We start from the raw sequence: 23,732 nt of genomic DNA, 5'->3' as shown, positions 1-23,732 counted from the left end.
CATGTTGGGCACACCATAATCTGTTTCTTCTGACAGTGCTGGAATTTTTCTGCCATCATTACCACAGGTCTACTTCCTGTACTGAAATTAGCAATACTTCACCTATTCTCACTTGCACAAATTGTCCCAGAGTCCCCCACCTTAACGGGTTTTGGTGAATGGTGTAATACTTATACTGTATACGACCATTCACTGCCAGGAACTGAATCTGCCTAGTCCGTCCTAACCTCTGTTGACACTACACGATAATATAGTGGCAAGTTTTGCTTAACAAGCACCACAATGAGTCCCAACTCAGATAGCAACTCCTGTACCTTTAGTAACCCTAAAAAGTACTGTACTGGTTTTAGCAGCACTGGACTGGGCCATCTTTTAATGACTGCTGCAGATTCGTGAACAGGGGTTAACAAGAGGTTCATGAACTTACAAAACTTGTTGCACGAACCACCCGTTTCTGAGCCAAAAATATCCTTTTAGAGTGGAATGAGTTACCCCAAAATATAATGCCATATGACATAAGTGAATGAAAATAAGCAAAGTAGACTAATTTTCATGTTGAACAATCACTCACTTCAGATACCATTCGAATAGTAGAAAATGACAGCATTAAGTCTTAGAACAAGATCCTAAACATGGGCTTTCCATGACAGTTTACTATCTGTCTGAACACCTAGAAATTTGAACTGTCCAGTTTCACTAATCATATGCCCATTCTGTGAAATTAAAATCTCTGGTTTTGTTGAATTGTGTGTTAGAAACTGTAAAAACTGAGTCTTACTGTGATTAAGCGTTAGTCTATGAACTTAGGCATGAACTTAGGTCATGAACTGTGCTATTGGAAACCGAGCCAATGTTGCACACAACATCCTTTACTACCAAGCTAGTGTCATCAGTGAACAGAAATATTTTAGAGTTACTTTTAATACTAGAGGGCACATCATTTATATAAATAAGGAACAGGAGTGGCCCCAACACTGATCCCTGGGGCACCCCACACTTGACCGTACCCCACTCAGACCCCACATTACAGCCATTCTCAACATTGTGAATAATGACCTTTTGCTGTCTGTTGCTAAAGTAAGAGGTGAACCAATTGTGAGCAACTCCCTGTATTCCGTAATGGTCCAACTTCTGGAGCACTATTTTGTGATCAACACAATAAAATGCCTTAGTCAAATCAAAAAATGTGCCTAGCATTCTAAATCTTTTGTTTAAACCATCCACCACCTCACAGAGAAAAGAGACTATAGCGTTTTCAGTTGTTAAAAGACTTCTAAAGCCAAATTGTACATTTGATAGCAAATCATGTGGAATAAAATGATCAATTATTCTTACATACACAGCCTTTTCAGTAACTTCAGCAAACACTGATGGCATAGAAATAGATCTAAAATTATCTACATTATCCCTTTCTCCCTTTTTATAAGGCAGCTTTACTACCGAGTACTTTAATCTTTCAGGAAACTGACCACTCCTAAAGGAAAAATTACAAATATGGCTAAATACAGGGCTAACATGTGCAGCACCATACTTAAATAAACTGCTGGGCAGTCCATCATAACCATGAGAGTCCTTAGTCTTCAGTGATTTAATTATTGACTCAATCTCCCTCTTGTCTGTATCGCAGGGAAGTATATCAGACATCAATCTCGCAAGGCATTTGTCAAGAAAGTTATATGATTCCCTGTAGAAACTAATTTTTTATTTAATTCACCAGCAATGCTCAGAAAATGATCATTAAATACTGTACATAATATCTGATTTATCAGTAACAGAAATATGTTTACTATGAACTGACTATATCGTAGACCTTGTGCTGCTGACCAGACACTTCCTTCACAACTGACCATATGGTTTTAATTTTATCCTGTGAATTAGCTATTCTATTTGCATACCACATACTCTCTGCCTTCCTAATAATATTTTTAAGCATCTTACAATACTGTTTGTAATGGGCTACTGTAGCTTGATTGTGACGTCTTCTAACATTTTGATATGATTCCCTGTAGAAACCAATTTTTTATTTAATTCACCAGCAATGATATCCTTATCCCACTAGTCAGCCACCTGCACTGCCTATTACTGCTAGTACCCCGTTTAGAACATTCTAATGGAAAGCAACTCTCAACGAGCAAAAGAAGTGTGTTAAGGAGAGCATTATATTTATCATCTATGTTATCAGAATTATAAATATCCTGCCACTCTTGTTCCTTAACGAGGTTCAGAAAAACACTCTATTGCTGTTGGATTAACTTTCCTTCGTAGTTTCTCATTATATGTGACATTTGTTTGAGTACAAAAGTCTTTTAGTGTTAAAATTTGGGCATCATGGTCTGAAAGGCCATTCACCCTTTTACTAACAGAATGCCCATCTAGTAATGAAGAATGAATAAAAATATTGCCTATGGCTGTGCTACTGTTCCTCTGCACCCTAATTGGAAAAAACACAGTCTGCATCAGATCATACAAATTTAGGAGATCTACCAACATCCTTTTTCTTGTTCCATCACTACCCATTTATAAAATAAATATAAATTTAAGTCACCACATCTAACTAATTTTTGGTACTTCCTACAGAGTGAATCAAGAACCCTCTCTAGCTTGAGCAGAAATGCTCTTAAGTCATGTTACGGGACCTATAAACAACAATTAGAAGTTTAGTTTCACTAAATTCAACTGCCCCTGCACAACATTCAAATATCTGTTCAGTGCAGTGCCATGATATGTCCATGGACTCAAACAGAATACTGTTTTTTATGTACATAGCCACTCACCCACCCCACAAGGAACTCCTTGAAAAACAGCCAGCTAATCTGTATCCTTGTAAAGGTAGCCTCTGAACTGCCAAAGTATTTAAGTGGTGTGAGACCTTAACTTTTCCCGGCGAATTGAATGTTCAAATAACTTACGGGTTTGCTGCCGGGTGACGTTGTCGACCACCACCGATATTTCAACAGGAGCACACCCTGCCATTCTCAAGGCACGACATCACCTGGCAGCAAACCTGTAAGTTATTTGAATATTTACGTGGTGCTCCGACATACCAACAATTTCAGATGCATCTATAAGCAGTTCACTAACTTTATCTCTAATACCTCTTATATTTTGATGAAATATGCCAATTCCTTCTCTACTTGGAAACATGACATCCTCTGAAGGTGAGCCCTTAGTTAGAGGGTTTTCTTTTAAACAGGTATACCTACCAGCTGACTTCAATCTAAAAAAAGTGCAGCTCTAACACCAACTACTATAGTAATTTTTCCATGAGTGACCCCACCACCACCCACTACACTGTCACCTATAAGCTTTGCCAGCCTCCCCTTCCCATACTTATTGGGGTGCAGGCCATGCCTAGTGAAACCTGATTTACCGATAGACCCAACTGGCACCACTGAAATGTGACCCATGCCCTCTGCCATCAGCACCCTCCCCAGCCCCATGTTAACGCACCTAACAGCCGCATTAAAATGAGGCCGATCATGACTCTGAAACAGTTGCATGAAACGCACATTAGTGCCACCAGTTTACGTAGCAATGACAATGACCACAAGGAACTGAGAATATTGTCTTCAGTTGGTCCTCCAGAAACACCTCTAACTCATGATACTCACTCCTTCAAACCTATGGCGCTGGTACTGTCCCAAGTTATTGATGGTCTATGTGGTACTGGGTATGCACTGGTTGCCATCTTACTATTAAGGTGATGATAGTGACAGCAGAACCTGTAATTCCTAGAGCCACCTGTCGATGTTTTGAGCATCACCACAATGGTGGCTGCCCCATGAGCTAGTGTTCTCCTATATTATTCCATTGGTTAATTGTTGGTTAATGAAATCACCCATAATTGGTTGTACTGTAAATGCTGAGGTATACCATATGATTTCTGATACACCAGTGCTTCATTTCCCAATGGAATTTGGTGTTGCATCACTGGCACTGCTGGCAATGGTCCCTGGAGTTAAAACAAGTCCTTGAACTCCAGTACTAACTTCCGCTCTAGATGCTCTTTTTTTTTTTACATAATGCAGTTTCAGTAGTGGCCTGTGGCTGGCCACAATTCACACCCAATATGTCCAAATCATCCTCATCCAGGATGCCCAAATTTGCTACTAAAAATCCCATTGTCAGCCTTTTGTAATAACATCAAGTTGAGCACATATATTTCAAAATGACACAACACATATAAGTCACTGAACAAGTTGACAAAGCAAGACATGTGAACACGGTCACACTCGAATGAGCACTGAGTCCAAGTCTAGCGGCCGTTGGCTGGCTGGCCGCTTAGGTGGCTGCTGCTGCTGCATGGCTGGCAGACAGCGCCGCATGTAGAGGACGCACGTAACTGCGTGGCGGCACTTTGAAAGATCGGCAAGTCGCAACACTTTTTCCCCCTTTGAAATTTTTTCACTTGTCTTGATGGAGGTGGCCTGTAGAGTGCAAACGTCCATAGGCATTGTTTGACTGGCCGTAAGGTCTCGAGGAGGAGGCTTCCCGTACGGACGGAAATGTCCCCAATGATAACGGGTCGACATGACAGGAGACGTAGGGGTCGAATCTGCTAGGGCCACATGCACCAATCTGCCTGTTGCGGCAAGTCCAGTTGATATAACAGGAGACATGGGCGATGTGTCGGCATCCGTAGGAGGAGGAGGCAAGTAGATTGGCTCCGACAGATGATGGTCATCCAGTTCCTGCATGGGCACATCTCCTGGTGGCGTCTGTTCTTGTACTGGCACCAAGATGACGATGAGAGGGCTGCGTTGTGCGTAATGAGAGGTGCCAAGATCCCGAGTGTCAGGTAGAGCTGGAGGTGGTGTAGCGGCATTCGGAACAGGCATTGCCAGCACACAAGGCCGAAGCTGATCCGAATGACGCACTGAAACACCCGTGTCCATCCGGATTTCATACAGGCGTCGGCCACGGTGTTGTAAGATACGGCCCGGACTCCATTTTGGCTGCCTGCCATATCCCCATGCCCAGACAAGGTCGTCGGCAGTGAACCGGCCAAGCAAAGGCACCCGCAGTCGTGAGGTAGAAGGCCGCAGAAGATGAAGTAGTGTGTGGGGCTGTCGGCCATGTAAGAGCTCAACCGGGCTGTGGTCGCCCATGGGGCGGTAAGAAGCCAGAAACTGGAGAAGCACATCATCAGCAGCAGAAGAAGTCAGGAGTTTCTGCATCTGAGCCTTAAATGTGCAGACCAGTCGTTCAGCCTCACCGTTTGATTGTGGATGGAACGGAGGGGATGTGACATGCATAACGCCGTGACGAGCACCAAAATCCGCAAATTCGGAAGAGGCAAATTGCGGACCATTATCAGTAACAAGAGTAGAGGGAAGGCCTTCCAAAGAAAAAATGCAGGCTAGAGCATTTGTGGTTGCCGCGGTGGTAGGCGACATGCAATGGACAATTAAAGGAAAGTTAGAGTAGGCGTCAATTATGAGGAGCCAATAACTACCTAAAAAAGGTCCCGCAAAGTCAGCATGAATGTGCTCCGAGGGCGTCTCAGGCGAAGGCCACGGTGACAAAGATGACTTCGGGGCAGTGGCCTGTGATGCACAAGGGCCGCAGGCAGCAACCATGTGTGCTATTTCAGAGCCGATGCCAGGCCAGTACACATGACGGCACGCCAGAGATTTTGTGCGAGAGACACCCCAATGTCCTTGGTGAAGGAGGCGCAAGACCGAAGCACGCAAAGACGCAGGTACCACAACACGCGGCGAAGCACTGTCGGTGGAGAGGAGGATAACACCATCCCTAGCCGTGAGGCGGTAGCGCAAAGCGTAGTAGTTCCGCAACGGGTCAGAAGTCTTAGCGGACGGACGATCTGGCCAACCCTTCTGAATACAGTGTAAAACCCAGGAGAGGGTATGATCAGAACCCATAGCCGCCGCCAGCCGGTCCCCTGTGATGGGGAATCCGTCCACAACCCGCTTCTTGGCAACATCCAGATGGAAACACAAAAGTTCGTCCTTATCGAATGCCACATCAGGACCCATGGGAAGGCAAGACAGTGCATCAGCATTCACATGTTGAGCCGTCGGCTGGAAATGAATCTCATAATTTAAACGAGATAAGTAAAGAGCCCAACGCTGGAGGGGGTGTGCAGCCTTGTCGGGAAGTGATGACGATGGACGAAACAAGGAAACAACCGGTTTGTGATCCGTAACAAGATGAAATTTGGACCCATAGAGAAAAACACCAAACTTATAAAGAGCATAAATAATGGCTAATGCTTCTTTTTCAATTTGAGAATACTTTTGTTGGGCATCCGTGAGCGTTTCGAAGGCATAAGCAATGGGTTGTTCAGAGCCACCTGAAAAACAGTGCTCAAGGGCTGCACCGACCCCGTATTGAGAGGCGTCCGTGGCAAGAACAAGATGTTGGCCAGGTCGGTAAGTAGCCAGGCACGGGGCCTGTTTCAGCATAGTCTTTAATTTCTGGAAAGCATGACGCGGACCAGCGAAATGGCACGTTTTTATGCAACAGCTGAGCCACCGGAGCAGCACGCGGTAAGAACTTATGATAGTATGCTATTTTCCCCAAGAAGGCCTGCAGTTCCATAGCAGATGTAGGGCGAGGAAGGGCATCGATCGCAGCGACAGTTTGCTGAAGGGGACGAATACCATCCCAAGAGAGTTGAAACCCCAAGTACGTGATAGATGCCTGAAAAAATTGTGATTTCTGAAGATTACACTTAAGACCGGCAGTCTGTAAGACATGAAAAAATGTGCAGAGGTTCTGAAGATGTTCTTCAGTGGTGGAGCCAGTGACAACAATGTCGTCCATGTAATTTATACACCAAGGGACAGGGAGCAATAATTGTTCCAAGAATCGCTGAAAGAGAGCAGGGGCACTGGCAACCCCGAATGGCAATCGTTGGTATTGATAGAGGCCGAAAGGCATGTTAAGGACCAGAAACTGCCGGGAAGCAGCATCAAGAGGAAGTTGATGATAAGCTTCTGACAGGTCAATTTTGGAAAAACACTGGCCTCCCGCAAGTTTAGTGAACAATTCTTCAGGTCGGGGCATAGGGTAAGTATCGATGAGGCATTGCCCATTTACAGTGGCTTTAAAATCGCCACAGAGATGAATATCACCATTGGGCTTAGCAACGACAACGACAGGAGAGGACCACTCACTGGAAGTGACAGGAAGCAAGACCGCAGAAGTAGTGAGACGATCCAGCTCTCATTTTACCCGATCACGAAGGGCCACAGGCATGGGCCGAGCCCAAAAAAACTTAGGCCGAGGAGTGGGTTTGAGCGTGATATGAGCCTTAAAGTCGTTTGCACAGCCTAACCCAGGAGAAAAAAGGGACGAAAATGTCGTTGACAAGGAATCCAATTGAGCATAAGGAATAGCATCAGAGACTCTGGTCGACCACAAATATGGAAACAGCGCGAATGACGGATTTGTAAGATACCTCAGCATTAAATTGTCCCAAGAGAGAAATCTTCTGTTTGTTGTACGTCCGTAATTGCCGAGTGATAGGTGATAGGAGTGGAGAGCCCAACTGAAGATACGTCTGAGAATTAATTATAGTGGCAGCAGAACCGGTATCCACCTGCATGCAAACATCCTGACCAAGGATTTGGACAGTGAGGAATAACTTCCCTGAAAGAGAAGAAGTGCAATTGACAGACAACACATAATCAGAATCAGCGTCATGTTCATGAACATCATGTATGCGGTCGGATTTGGAAACGGAAGACACATGACCTTTCTTTTTGCAATTGTGGCACACAGCCCAACGCTGGGGACAATCCTCGCGTGAAAGTTTCGTAAAACACCGCGGACATGAAGGAGGTTGCCGGGGGTTTTGCTGCAGTTTCTTAGAGGGTTGTTTACGGTTAGGCCGAGGCTGTGCGTGCGAGCGTACTGTGACCACGTCGGCCGGTGGGGACATGCCGCACGCGTCGTCAACAGCGCACAGAGGATGTATTTCCCCTACGTCACCCCATGCCTCTATTTGTGCCCCAGTGGCGCGAGAAATTTCAAAAGACTGCGCGATGGATAGGACTTCATCTAGTGTCAGATTTGCCAACTGAAGGGCACATTGCCGAACTCATTTGTCGGGCGCCGATCAGATAATAGCAGCCCGTACCATGGAATCGGCATAGGATTCTTTGTGAACGTCAGTAACACATTGACACTTTCGACTGAGGCCGTGAAGTTCAGCAGCCCAAGCGCGATAGGACTGATTCAGTTGTTTTTGACAACAATAAAAGGCAACGCGAGAGGCTACCACATGCGTTTGCTTTTGAAAATAGACAGACAGAAGTGAGCACATTTCAGTAAACGACAAAGACGCAGGATCTTTCAAAGGAGCCAATTGCGACAACAACCGATACATTTGAGGTAAAATCCAGGAAAGGAACAGAGACTTACATGTTTGTTCGTCCGTGACATGAAATGCCAAGAAGTGCTGTCAAAGACGTTTTTCATAATCAGATCAATCTTCCGCTGTCTCGTCGTAAGGAGGAAAACGAGGTATAGCCAACGACAAGAAACGCCCCGCATTTGACACCGCAATGAAATCGCAAATCGCCGATGTTAGAAGCATTTGCTGTTCAATGAGACCTTGCAATAACTGCTCGACAGTAGCCATGGAAACCTGTGGGTCAATGATGAAAAGGGAAAATCCCATCCTCGTTGCCAATTGTTATAACGTCAAGTTGAGCACATATATTTCAAAACGACACAACACATATAAGTCACTGAGCAAGTTGATAAAGCAAGACATGTGAACACGGTCACACTCGAATGAGCACTGAGTCCAAGTCTAGCGGCCGCTGGCTGGCTGGCCGTTTAGGTGGCGCTGCTGCTGCATGGCTGGCAGACAGCGCCGCACGTAGAGGACGCGCATAACTGCACGGCGGCACTTTGAAAGATCGGCGAGTCACAAAACCTTTCTTAATCACCGCCAAAGTTATCCAGATTCACAAGTACCACTTTCCTGCCATTCCCTTCCTGTATATGTACATGTACATGTACAATTCTCCTCAAAAAACAATGTCAAGTATCCAATCAATTGTTCTCCTTTAGCAGGTCTATTACACACAACATATCAACAGGCAATTCCAATTCTAAATTCACCCAAAGAACTCTCTGGTGCCCTCCAGCACAGTATCATGTGAATCAAACCTTAGTGTTTCTGTACACAGTTTAATTGATTTGCCCCTTAAGAAAGATGAACCATGCAACAGTACTTCACTGACGACATTCCCCTGGCTGGAGTGTTGTCCCATTAAATTTCAACACATATGGCCACAAGTCAGTTTTGGCACGATTTTCATACAAAAAGTCTCAGCCCAGGATCGAATTGTAACCTTCACTTAAATGAGGCACCACATCCAAAGATTGTTCAAACTGAACCGACCCATCCTGAAAACTTAATTCCATTGGCCCCAATGACCTCACATCACTGTCCCCACCCCACGCAACCTATTCATAGAGTGTTCAATAGCTTCCAGACCACGAGATCCCTATTTGCCACAAACTCATTTGCTCTAGTGTCCATCAAAAACTTGTTTCCTGCCCCTCATAATATCTAATATAGCAAATTCCATCTGCATCTACAACCACGTTTACATTATTACTCTGCAATTCACAATTAAGCTATTTTTCTACCATTCCACTCTCAAATAGGATGTTAGTAAAACAAACACTTAAATCTTTCCAAGTGAACTCCAGTTTCTCTTGTTTTATGATGATCATTTCCCCCTTTGCAGGTGGGCACTCTCAGCAGAACGTAGGTGACTGAACTTTCATGAGAAGATCCTGTTGCAATGAAAAACACCTTTGTTTTAATTATTGCCAACCCGATTCATGTATCATGTATCATCTCTCCCTTATTTTGCAATAATACAAAATGAGCTGCCCTTCTCTGGACTTATTTGATTTCCTCCAGAAATCCTTTCTGATGTGGATCCCAGACCACACAGCACTACTCCAGAAATGGCAGACAAGTGCAGTGTAAGCAGTCTCTTTATTACACCTGTTACATTTTCTAAGTGTTCTGCCAATAAACTGCAGTGGTTTGTTTTCCCCTAACATTATCTATGTGATTGCTCCAATTTAAGCTGTTTATAATTGCAATCACTAATTATTTATTTGAATTTACAGCCTTTAGATTTGTGTGATTTAACATGTAACCAAAACTCAGTGGATTCCTCCTTGTATTTCGGTTCCTATCCATGTAGGCAAAGGCTTTTACACAGTGCATACTTTGAGCCACGCTGATGTCGATGCTTTGAAGTAGCCAACGTCTCCACCAAACAACATCACATTGCAACTGTGCTCCAGTCCAAATCAGATAGCAGGGTCGTCAATGAAGTACAACACTCAGAACTGCAAGGACATTTATTATGTCATCAGCACACAGATGGAACAGAACTGAACTCCTAGGCAGAGAGTTCTGCTGTTTATCAAATATTTCAAAATATACAAACATGAGAAACTTCAAGAACCTTCTAACACAGCAGCCAGTGACGCTAACCACTACACCACACTGCAGGCGCCACAACTTGTGGCAATATCCACTAGTGGGGTAACACTGACAAAGCAAATACAAACGTAAGAGGATGCATTTAACAGAAAAATTAAACCTAAGTAAAAATATTTACATTTTATTACATTTGAGGAACATGACATTTACTTTTATTCACAATGGATGAAACAATGCAGCACAATACAGAATGCTCTTCAGTGGTGGATTCTGAAGGTGGGAGCTTTTGCAATTTTTTCCTTCCGTTTTCTCATCCCAAAAAAAAAAATTGTTAACAAAAAATGGTATATCCACAAACAGACATGTTGTTTGGCACATTTCTGTGCATTTTGGGAGTGTGTTCTACGTGTATGTTGTGCTACCTCCACGAGAGTTCAGTCTCATAAAGAATCACTTTTAATTACTTTTTCTAAGGTACAGTATATGGTGCAATTTAAAATGGGTCGCTAAATAATTTCAATGCATTTTCTAGGCTACACAAATCTTGATTTGTCCCAAACCTCTGATGAAGTTGTGCAGTGTTATGTTGATAACCCATGAAACATGTCTGGAGGTAATTGTACAAAAAGAAAGATAATCAAAAAAGTTATGTTTCCTGTACCACATTGCCTTTCAAATAGATGCCATTTGTCCATGAATACATTAATTTCGTCACAGACAAAGATAGATACTGTCATTGACTTGTCATATTTAAGTTATTTAAATATCTCTTAACATTAGTGACAGAGGCTGGGTGCATGCAACAGAACATGACTTGAATGTAGTGAAGTAAAGTCCCTTTGCAGGCAGCATACCACTTGCACTTGTCTGGTGCGTGAGCTGTAGCACTCACAGGCACCTATGTCAAGAAAGGAAGGAAGGAAGGAAGATGAGGTTTAACATTCCATCATCAACAAGAACATTACATACAAAAGACAGATAATAATTGGTGAAGGGAAGTAGCAATGTCCTTTCACAAGAACAATACTTAATTGATATAGGAAAATCAAAGAAAAACAAAATATGGATGGCTGAAAGGAAATTCAAACTGCTCTCCTCCTGAACATGAATTCAGTGTCCTACCACTGTGATACCTTGCACAGCTTTCCCTGTTTAAGTTTCCATGGATTCACACAACCGAGAATTTGAAATTTTCTATTATATTTATAACATATCCACTAGAACTATTTCAAGAAAACTCATTTTTTAAGAAAAAGGTTAGGCATTTCAGTGTTCAAAGAGAAACTGCTGTAGCTCCACCGAGGGCTGTTTGGCAGCTCACTTATTATTGCCGTTACTTCTTTGATTCATAGAAAGCATAGGATCAAACTTCCCATCAATGAAGTAGTCATTGGCATCGGAGAAAAGGCTCTGAACTGGACAAAAATGGGGAGATAAAAGGGCCATGTTCTTTTCAAAAACAGCATTTGTGCAGGTGTTGAATAGATATAGGAAAACCATGGGAAACTTCAACCTGGCTGGCTGGACAGAGGTTAGAAAACCAGTCCTCTATAATGTGAGTTCACAGGGAGACCATAAGCCAATCAGATTTTTGTAATTCTTTTATATTTATGGTATGTGCAGTTCAGAACTCAAACATCAATCAACCAAAGCAGTTTAATGGCACTCTAAAAAATTCAAGAATATTGACTTCAAAGTTTTCTTAGCATCCTTAATTTATTATGGCAAAGACAAATTTTTGACTGTCCACTGGCTATGTGGGAGAATGCACACCTGCCACAAGGGTGACCTGGGCTCGACACCTGGCTGCCCCAAATTTTTAAATAAAGATGCATGTTGCACAAGCATTTCCTAGAAGCATAAAATGTATTAAGATCAAAAAAATTAATTTCCAATATTTCTAATTTAAACAATGTTTTATGGAACATTGGCAACTAAGAATTTATATTTCCAATGAAAACTAGTAATTTTGCATGCAATATGTAATTAGAACTAATAAGATGTGCATTTTTCTTAAAAAAAAGAACAATTAGAGGTGTGTTAATTAACATACATTTAAGAAATTTCATATTTAAATGACAAAAAAAAAGTTCAAAATGGGATGCAAAGCAGTGGTCCTCCAGTTACCAGTCTCAAGGGCTATTGATTTTTCCCCCTCTATATACATTTTATGCTTCACAGAAATGTTTGCAGAACATGCACCTCTGTTTAAGAATTTGCATTGCCCATATGGCAGGCAAGCGTTCTACCACAGAGCCCTTGGCCCGTTGGTAAATCATCCAAACTTTGGTGAATTAAAGGCACTCAGAAAACTTAAAAGTCATTGTTCTCAATAATTTTTTAGAGTTGCAGCAAATTGCTTTGGGTTATTGATACTCGACTTTTGAACTTCACCTATCATAAATATAAAAAAATCACAAAAATCCTATTGCCGTGTGGTCTCCCCATCAGCTACTGCACCACTTTTCTCATTCACTCTTCTTTTTAATTATTCAATCAGCCCTTAACTAGACTTTATACTGCTGATCTGATGCTGTTTCATTGCTGAGAAACATAACTACAGTTTGTAGTAACAAATAATACCATTAAATGCCCCACTCAACATCATTACAAGAACAGCATGTTTTATAAATACATTCTGTTATCGATAAAAACTGTGCTAATGATATATAAAGAAATCATAATCTCCTGCAGCTAATAAGAGTTTATTAGTCATTTATTACAAATATAACTGGCATCTATACTATTAAAAATTTAGTGTTTCTATTGTTTTAGAATTTCTGTAATGTTGGATTGTAGTCATAGTTTAGAATTTCCATAATTCGTGTAACACTGATGGAAAACAATTTAATAAAAGATGGCAATTTAGCACCATACATTTCAGTTCTGAGTACCTTAATTCTACTCTTCTCCTCTGCCTGAGCATATAATGAGGAAGTGAGAACTATATTGTAAAATACTTGGTCCTCCATTTCACAATTGGCAAGGCTGACAAAATATGGATAATATTCTAATTTTCTATCACACAGTTACTGTGTTCCCTTTGAGATAGGACAAAGCAGTGTTGATTCAAAACAGGAAGTAAGAAACAAATAGTAACAAACCTGACATGCTCATTGTGTAACTCAAGTTTGTTGAATGAAGATTTAAATCCAAATTATGTGCAAAGAAATATGTAGTTTATGTTTCAGATTAAAGCATGTAAAGCACAAAAAACTCATAGAAATTCTAGTGCCATATTTTCAAATTATTTCCTCAATTGGAATCACTTTTCAAGCTAAATACTTTTCCTCAGGATACTAATGAATTTTTTAGGAAAAGGTGGGGAAATTTAGTTTGAAAGATAATGTAATATAGTATCTTGAGTAATCATCTCTCAAACAAACATGCTTTCTGATAAATACATCTCAATTTAATTGCAAATATTCATTGCATTTACATTGTCCTGTAACAGTAAAAAAAGACATCACCAGAAAAAGACTATACTAGCAATACTGTTTTCACCATTTTTATTGAAACTATGGCTCCATTTTACAAAATCCAATGGCAAAACATGTAGCACTAACATCCAGTCTTTGTATAAAGAGTAAAATCATTATTTTTAATGCTTTCAGTTGATTGAAAATAAAAGCGACATTATAATGTCTCTCTAAACAGCATAAAAATATCACAGCTAGTTTCTAAAGGTTAAAAAATATAACAGAAATATTTCTGTATATCATTTGCAGTAGATAACGTACTTGTCTTTGCAGGTAATTTGTTTGTATACATCATATCACAATTAGATTGTTTACAATGTTACACATTTTATTTTTCAAACCAAACTGTAAAAATAGTGTCATAAATACAAGTAAATGGTCTAAAAATTTAGCAGTCCATCACATAAGTGTTCCTCTACACTTTCAATCCTCAGCTCAAAACTTTCATCACTACTAGTATCAGATTCCAAAGCACTACACGAGTCTTGTTGGATGTTCTCTGCAGCCGCCTGAAAGATAAAAATAAAATAATAAGCAAAAATGTTGTAACCCTATACAGTGAGCGCACACAACTAAACTGTGTATGCCTGCACGGCCGGCCTAAAGAGGCCGCCCTACTCTGCATAGACAGCGCAGCCAGTGCTGTGTCATGTGCAGACGGTTGTATACATAAGCTGGTGCACCAGGTCCTTCCATGCCAGCAGACTAAAGCCACTCAAAAGCCAAACATTGAGATTACACCCCCCCACCCGCTATCCTCCACGCCAACAAAACCCTGATCCACTCTATCTTCTGCCATACAAATGCTGCACGGATTTCTGCCCTCCAAATCCTCAAATTCATTGCACTCTGTCTCACTTTCCTCCATTTACCTTCCACCACCTGGATACTTTACCATCTCATCAAATTTCCACCCTTCTCCACTGACATCGAACGTCTCCATATCCCCTATACTGTCTGCAAACTACATTCCAATAATCCTATTGTCTCCCCTCTGATCACCAACCCTGGTCTGCTGCCATGCCTTCACAAATGCATCTGTCGCTACACATACATATGCTCCATATCCTATCCTGATGCCACTTCAACCAACTCCCTCCCTCAGACAATGAGATCTGCCCTGATATTTATCCCTTTTACCAATTTCAATTCCTCCCCACCTCCTCCACTCCACGTAAGGGCTCCTCTCTCATTTCCCTCTCCATCCATCCCCATCATATTACTCTTGTAACCACTGTCCTAACCACATGACACACTATTCCTCACCCTCTGTCTTTCCCACTGACTGTAATTTCCACTGTACACCTCAACTCCTACCTCTCATCTCCATAGTTTTCCTATCTAACAGACTCCTATTCTTCCATCCACATCCCTAAACTAGTATCTGGAAATTAATAATTATATTGAGGCAACAACATAACCATCTTTGATTGTTGATGTTTCATTTATGTAGTCACTATTAAGGCTCATTCATACCTGATGGAATGTCACTATCATGTCGAAAGATTCTCCCCTGTAATTCAAATAGTGTCATTCACACAGGCCGTCAAAGGAATGCCATCATCTCATCACAACATGCTATCACCACACCAGCATTTTTCAGGAAGAATGTTTCAATGGCCCTATTGCTGTTGACAAAGACAGCCTTCATATTTGTTTACATTCTGCCCATATTTTGGAGTTCTCTGCATATATCAGTGTTTGAGTCGCCTGTGGCTGCTGTTGTGTGTTTCAGTTCCATTTTACATTTCATTTATTATCACAGGTTTGTGGTGTTTGTTGTTATTTTTTTTATTTTAGATTTATAATACAGAATTCAACAAATGTTTAATCAAGTTGGTTTGTTACCCCCTGAATTCTGTGATATGAGTGACTGTTGCTACAATGACACAATGTGGAAAGAAGCTGTATGTAGAGAAATAGGGGACAAAATTACTTTTTATTAAGCTATAATCAGTATTGTACTTCACAGACCTTTATGTATACAAATTTTCGAAATGAGTATTAATGTTTGAAACCATTAGAGTTGAGTATGCAGCATACACCAGAGAAACAAGATACACCACACAGTAAACTGAATTGTTTGGTAGATTTCACAGATACAAAACTGTTAATGTACAGAACGCTTGCAGAAGTTTCATGTGTTGTTAAATAAATCATGTCATGTGGGGTTCATAAAGTTCTAAGTGCTAAGGTGTTTAAGCAACTGGTTCACGATTTTATCAGGTCCAGAGGTTGTGTCTTGACACTCTGCTGAAGCGCTGCTGAGCTTCCATTCACTACATGGGACATAGTATTGTTCATTTCTTGTGTATGGAAGGGTAAGTAGTTTTGCTCTACCAGGTGTTTTTGGGTTAGAAAATTAGGATGGTAGTTACTGGCAAAATGTGATGTGGAACGTTCAACAATGACTGCAGGATCAGTATAGATGTCACCATTGAAAGATAAGCTAGAAACTACTGTGGATAGTGAATGGCCACAAATACAGCAGAGTTTAGTCCATACTTCAGGCAATGAGGTGTGGGCCCTCATAGAAGATGCGTACTGTTCGAAACACTCCTGCTTTACTTTTTTGTTATTAAAAATGCTATTAAATATTTGAAAGAAGTATGACACTTATGTTACTGAAGTGCACTTCAATGCTCTCTGAAAGCTGCACTTATTTCTTCAGACCACTATGACACAGATTTTCAGAAGGGATGGCCTGAAGACTAAGGCATGATTACTTCCGTACTATGTATAATCGTGTTAATAGCATCTAGTACCAATCCTTTGACATCCTTCTCTTAATTGGCTTCAAAAGTTGCTTTGGAGGTGGAAGTTTGCCATTGGCTTTCCATAGTGACCAACACAGTGCATATTTCATTGGTTGGTTGTTTAAGAAAAAATGAGTGATAGGAAAGTGGGTGCTGTCGCAGAGGTCACCATGGATGCACCATAGGATCAAGGGCAAGATATTCAGCCTGAAAGCTGCAATATCTATGACTGAGCATGTTCCATGGGCTGCACTGACATGTGTTGTGGCTCCAGTATTAGACAGACTTCCATTTCCAAAATTAGTTGCACTATTATTGATATGGTTGTGCTGTCCCGCTGCTCCACAGAGGGTTGTGGGAATTGGAGGCCCCCAGTAGGAGGAAGGGTATAGGCAGTTGTTCCACCTTACTGGCATGTGGAAAAACAGAGCCACAGCTTCTAATGCAATGTTCAGTGGCACTTTTTTACTGAAAGTGTTAGAACATACGAGCTTGCAGACTCCTCGCGATCCCCTCTCAGTGTTAATGCAATTTTTACAGTAGAATTTATAATTTTGAATAGTAAGGAGTTAGGTTTCTGAGAACCGTGTCTCCTGTAATGTCACACCGACTGCAGAGTAAGTAGCCATTAACTGATGGAGATCAGCCAGGTGGCAGTGGTAGCCATTACAGTTCCACTGAAAGATTATCTGCTTAGTGAGAGAAACGACAAATATATTTCAAATTATCTGAGCATTAACACATCAAATATTCAACTGTGAGACTGAAAATATTGAGTATACATGGTCAAAGTTCAAGAGTACTGTACAGTGTGCCTTAGACAGCTTTGTAGCTGAGCAAAGTTGAGGGATAGGAAAGACCCGCCATAGTTCGACATCCATGTTAGAAAGATGCTCTGAAAGCAAAGAGACCTGTATCACAGATGTAAATGTAGTCAAAGCACTTTAGACACATCAAAATTTAATCAAGGCAAAATGAGCATCAGGAGAGCCCTGCACAAAGCAATCAACAAATTCGAAAGTAAAATTCTATCTACCACTGTGGCAGGAAATCCTAGGTAGTTTTGGCCTCATTTTAAATCAGAAAACAGATTAGAGTTGTCTTCCCAGACATTCAGTGACCATAATAGCTTCAAAATGGAGGACAACAGAAAGCCAAAATACTAAATTTTTCCAAAGTTGTTTCACTATGGAGCATTATGCTGTGATCCCTCCTTCAGATTATTGTATAAATGCCAAAATGATGGATATCAAAATAAGTGAGACAGAAAATTAGTTAAAATAACTTAAAAGATGAATGGGCCTGATGGGATACCTATATGATTCTATATAGTGTCTGTGGAAGAAATTTATACTATAGTTCACTTGGTATGTCATCCACTAACCATGTCTCAGATATGGTTGGTTGGCAGTCTGTCCATCACAGTTTACCAGCAAATATTGTTGAAGCTTCATGGACACATTACACAACATATGTGCATAAATGTATCCAGGCCATTTTTGGTTCCATTCCACATTGAGAGCACCTGATTACAACATGTGGGCATTTAACATAATTCTGAATTCTTAAAGCTTGACATAATGCACAGCTCTTCAATACAAGCCATTTGTGCATTGTCAAGTACTTAATCTGCAGTATAAAGTATATTACAGTCCACACATCCTACATGGTGTTCCAGTTTTCACACATTAGTATATTTATTACAATGTTTTTACTTCCCTCGAATATAGATCACACGTGTAAATGGAAGTCATACTAGCCAGAAAGCAAATACTATAATATCACAGTACTTATGCCTTGAAGTACAGGACATGAATTCTTTCTTAACGTAAGTACATACTTTGCTACACAATGTCACGATGATGTCACTATACACTTCATTCATGTCATCCAGGTATTTTCATCAGTGTGTTGAGGGCTATAATTTAGGAGAACAATTTACAAATTTTTCATTCAAGGCTTATAAACAGTGAACATTTCCATTTTAAATATGACTGCAGACATGTTATTTCTAACTTTTCTAGAAATAACTCCAGAGAGAACGTAAAATAAATGAAAATTCAAAATTCAAGTTTTGTTTGGATATAAAAAGTAATTAGGGGCAATTCATCAGATACTTACAGCGTTTGAAAGCAGTTCTTTAAGTATTTTCAGCACCTGTAACACAGTTCACAAATGATTACAAACTATCACTGAACATCTTTATCATCTAATTATATTTTTTTCTTCAAGTCTGCCAAACTCAATACAACATAATTTGTTTCTTACAGTTTCCTTATCACTAATTTGTAGGACATCACATTAAAGACAGTTTCAATGACTTACATAATAAATCTGTGAATTTCTTCATTACTGTTAGCAACCAAAGAAATGCAAATTAACACGGTGTTACAGAGATTCACTGCCACTTGCAGTTCAGATAACAGGCCACTGCTTAAAGTTACATTTGAAAGTGACTTGGCATTGGTTACACAACTCAGATCACACAATGATGATGGTAAACTCAAAATTTGTATACAAAACATCCCATTGTGAAACTGCTGAACTGATAGAGGGGACACAAGTCAGCAGCAATGGATGTATGACCTCCATGTAACCCAAAACAGTTCTTTTAACCTTTAAGATAAAGGGGTGAGGTCTTCCAATATTTCTTTCTGGTATATTCTGATGTCACTGGAGGTTCTTTCCATTTCATTTCATGGATGACAATGTTCATGCTAAAAAGAGTGAAATTACTGGATGGTGGGCAAGAAGGATGAATGCCGAGATCAGCAAGCACCCAGATTTGAAACCCATTATATTTTGGATCGACTTACTACAACTAACGAGCATCTCCCTTGATCATTTCATAAATGGAGATTGCTCTTTTACAGGAGTGGAAAAATGTTCCCCTGAAACTCATCAATAATATCATACAACATATGGATGGTAGATGGAATACAGTGTTGACCACCTGCAGTGATCAAAAAATCATATTATATGACAATAACTGTAATTGTTTTACCTGTTTATGGAGTTCTTCCATGACTTTACAGTCCTTTCATGTCTTAAGTCAAGCAGACAACAACTGCAGAGCACCCACAAAGCACTGCTAACTATTTAACATCTAAAGATATATAGTATCATTGATTAGGAAAATTAAAAGCTTATCTTTTCTTAATGTGTGATGACTTACCTGATTCCACACTTGAGCTAACCAATATACCTTCCACAGACTGACTCAACTTTCCCAAGGTCACAGATATCCATTTCCCTACCCCCAGGCCTTTGTTACTATACATAAATTAGTATAATTAGGTATCCCTCCCCCCCCCCCCAAGTCCCACACACACCCAGTGCATCTTTATTTTTCAATTCATTAACTGGAAATGTACTTGTGTATATTTATTATTGTATATTGCATCACTACATACTATGTATAGGGTTTCTATGCATCTTCATTGTTTTTTTACTCAAAATCTTAAATGATATCCAACTAGTCATTATTCTCTCCAAAAGATTCAGCAACATAGATGCTATTTTTTACGATCATTATCCTCATGTTGTGACACTGTGGCCCCTGTCCACCTGGGCCACCAGCCTGGGCCATCTAGCAGAAACAAGTGGAAGGAAAAGAAATTTGGCAGCACAAGATGGAAAAAAAAGGAGGGACGATGCTGTGTGGAAAGTCAGGAGGAGTCCAGTTGCTATCAGAGCAGCATGATGCCCAGCAACACAGGAAGAGTGTTTGCAGGCACTTTTTTTGCTATGTATTAATAGAAGGTGACAGGCATGACAGACACTGAAAGACTACTCAGAGCCTCAATCAGCTGAAAGGAATAGGACCTGATCGTAATTGTGAAGCTGGAGAACCTGACGTCTAAGTAACAGACCGGCAATTACAACAGCTGTTTCTGTCAGGGCCAAACCCAATAACTTAAACCAATTTGTTGCAAAACTGAATCACAACAGATTGTTGTTGTTGTTGTTGTCATTGTTGTTGTTGATACTGCTGTGATCAGCCCAAAGGCTGGCCTGATTCAGCTCTCCACTATAGTCCGTCTTGTGCTTGCCTTTTCATCTCTGCATAACTAATGCAACCTACATCCATTTCAGTCAGCTTACTGTATTCAAGCCTTGATCTCCATCTGCAAGTTTTACCCCTCACACTTCCTTACATTACCAAACTGGTAAGTTCTTGGTGCTTCAGGACATGTCCTATCAACTGATTCCTTTCTTTAGGCAAGTTGTGCCATAAATATCTTTTTCCCTTAATTTTATTTAGTACCTTCTCATTAGTTATTCGATCTACGCAACTAATTTCCAGCATTCTTCTATACCATTATATTTCAAAAGCTTCTAGTCTACTCTTGTCTGAACTGTTTATCATTCACATTTCAATTGCGTATAAAACTACGCTCCATACAAATACCTTCAGTAAAGGCTTAACAACACTTACATTCATGTTAGGTGTTAGAAAATTCCTCTTTTTTAGAAATATTTTTCTTGCTGTTGCCAGTCTGCATTTTATATCCTCTCTACTTTGGCCATCATCAGTTATTTTGTTGTCCAAATAGCAAAACTCTCTGCTTCTGACAGAATTACAATGTCATCAGTAAGCTGTAAGGTTTTAATCACACAATGCAAGCTCCCACAGCTGTTATTTGCTTCCTTCATAACTTTTGTTTCATGGGCATTGAAATCATGGTACAAGGCATTTTTTCTACCTGACATTTTGCCTTCCAATGCTGGGAATGTCACCAGAGGTTATAGAAGCTCAGATAGCTATTTCAAACACAAACGAGCTCAGCAAGCTGAACTGTTTATATGACTCCACGCAATGGTCAATTTTTACATCAGATCATTGCCTAAGATTGCCAAGTAGTGCCAATGTGTGTTATGGAGCCTGTATGCGGAAGAGTTGGCACTACTGAGACATCTCAACAATGATAAACTTTCTGAGGCTAAAGAGAAATTTCATTTTGGGAGCTGCACATTACATCTAAAATTGCAGAGAGGCAATGCTGCTCCAAGAGTGCATTGTTCACACGATGTGCCCTGGCTACTACGCACTGTAAGTTAATGGAGCTACACATTTTCTTTGGTATTAAGTAGAGTTGTGATATTTGGGACAAGACTTTTAGTTTAACATACCAAGCCATAGAAGTAGATTCTACAATATCATTTAATAGATGGAAGAAGAAAATTGATAGTTTGCAAAAGATAAGAGTAACTTTCCGACCTTCAGATATGGATCATACTGTCATTAATAGGTTTGACAGGGTTCTGTCAAAAAATGATATAGATGTACTTGCCAAAGGGGGAAACTATGCAGCTGTACCATCTAGAATACTAACAGAAGACATTATTGTTAATATCAAAACTGGAATTTGTTTTTTATCTAAACCAGCTATAGACGAAATATGCACAGAATCAACCTGGATGTTACTTAGAAGCAAACCACCTAGCAGTATATTAATGAAATATGAGCTGTATGCTCTCCGAGATTTGAGCTCTGATCAAGACACTCTAATTCTTTCAGCAGAAAATGGCAATGCCAGAAACAAGACTACTGCAGTAAAGTTCAGGATATACTAGAACCCGGAAGATACAGAGGAGACAGCACAACTTACATTCTTAAGATGCTGAACAAGCTAATAAAAATCAATTTCTCCAATTAACAAGAAAGGTCTCATCACATCACAAGCATTGCCACCAAGACTGTATGGTTTACCAAACACATACAAACCCGGCATTCCATTAAGACCAGTTGTTAGTACTATTGATTGTCCAACCTATGGGACTGCCAAACACTTGGCCACTCTCCAGCAGCCATTTATAGGAAAAACTGACCTGTACATTAAAGATTCCTGTCATTTATCAAAATAATTAAAATCTTTCAGATTTGGTCCAAGAGTTTTGACGCTGCATCTCTGTTTACTATTGTTTCTCTTAATGAGGTGATTTTTCAGTTGAAAAGTACTTTTACAAAGAATAAGACAGATGTCTTTAAACACTGCCTAACATCAATTTACTTTCAATGGGACAATATAGTTTAAGCATGAAGGGATGGAGGTCATCTGCAATAATGTTAATGTAGTGCATGTCTGTTATGGGGCCTTCAATTACTACTACAGGTCCCACAGAAGCCCAGTTGAATGTAACCTGCAGCATAATACAACCCCCACTATCCTGTGTGGGTGTGGCACAATGCATGCTTTGAGGATCTGTTTGCTGGATGATGGTGTATCCTGACATGACCATCTATCTGGTATAACAAAAATGTCATTCATCCAACCAGGCAATAAGTTTCTATTGATGCATGGTCCAATATAGATGATCCTGTGCCCACTGCAAAAGTTTATGGTGATGTCACTGGGTCAACATGGGAACATGTGGGGGTCATCTGCTGCAGAACCCCATGTTCGAGACTGTCCACACAGGAGACTGTCCATCTAGATATTGCAAGAAAGGGAACTGCCTCCATGTACACCCAAGATTGACATCAAACAGAGATGTTTAATACTTCGTAACAACAATATGAGCACCTGGTGGCCTCCTACAGGTAGCATTGAGGTTATTGTCAAATATAAAACAAATGTCCAGTGATGTTATTTTCTGCTAGAAAAAATAAGTAACACTTTCAGTAGATGAAAAGGGTTAAGAACTGAAAGGAATTAAAAAATTAAGAGAATTAAAAAAGTGTTACAAAGATTGTTAGTAATCTTCGTGCAGGAGAAGCACCAAGCTGGAGGACCCTTTTAGCTGATACTGCAGGAGAGGCTTTCACACCACACCTATCCTGACAGACACAGAACTAGAAAGTTCATTCAATTTTCTGGTGAAAAGCTACTTTCCTTCAAACCTCCAAGTTTGTGAAACAGCAGTTTCATCCCTCTGGAAGTGTGGGGGCAGGATGGGGGGAGGATGTAGGAAATTATTTAGCATCCATTTCCTCCACAGCTTGTCCATCATGGCACATTGAGTAGATGGGCTGTAATCGGTGTGGCAACACTCACTCACTCACTCACTCACTCACTCGCTCGCTCACTCTCTCACTCTCCGAGTTGA

At 40.4% G+C, this 23,732-nt stretch overlaps 1 protein-coding gene across 1 annotated transcript in view; it reads right to left on the bottom strand.

Annotated features, from left to right (window-relative positions):
• Positions 1–13,833: 13,833 nt before the first annotated feature.
• The window catches only part of LOC126184840 (protein artemis-like), an 81,313-nt gene continuing 71,414 nt past the window's right edge, over positions 13,834–23,732 (bottom strand). Inside the window, exons 7-8 of the mRNA XM_049927447.1 lie at positions 18,804–18,839; positions 13,834–14,435 (exon numbers count right to left, since the gene is read on the bottom strand). Coding sequence (XP_049783404.1) covers positions 14,307–14,435; positions 18,804–18,839 — 165 coding nt within the window. The 3' untranslated portion in view covers positions 13,834–14,306. The remainder of the gene's footprint in view (positions 14,436–18,803; positions 18,840–23,732) is intronic.

The sequence above is a fragment of the Schistocerca cancellata genome, chromosome 4 (genome assembly GCF_023864275.1).
Source record: "Schistocerca cancellata isolate TAMUIC-IGC-003103 chromosome 4, iqSchCanc2.1, whole genome shotgun sequence".
NCBI lineage: Eukaryota > Metazoa > Arthropoda > Insecta > Orthoptera > Acrididae > Schistocerca > Schistocerca cancellata.
This window is presented reverse-complemented; position numbering and strand designations above follow the sequence as displayed.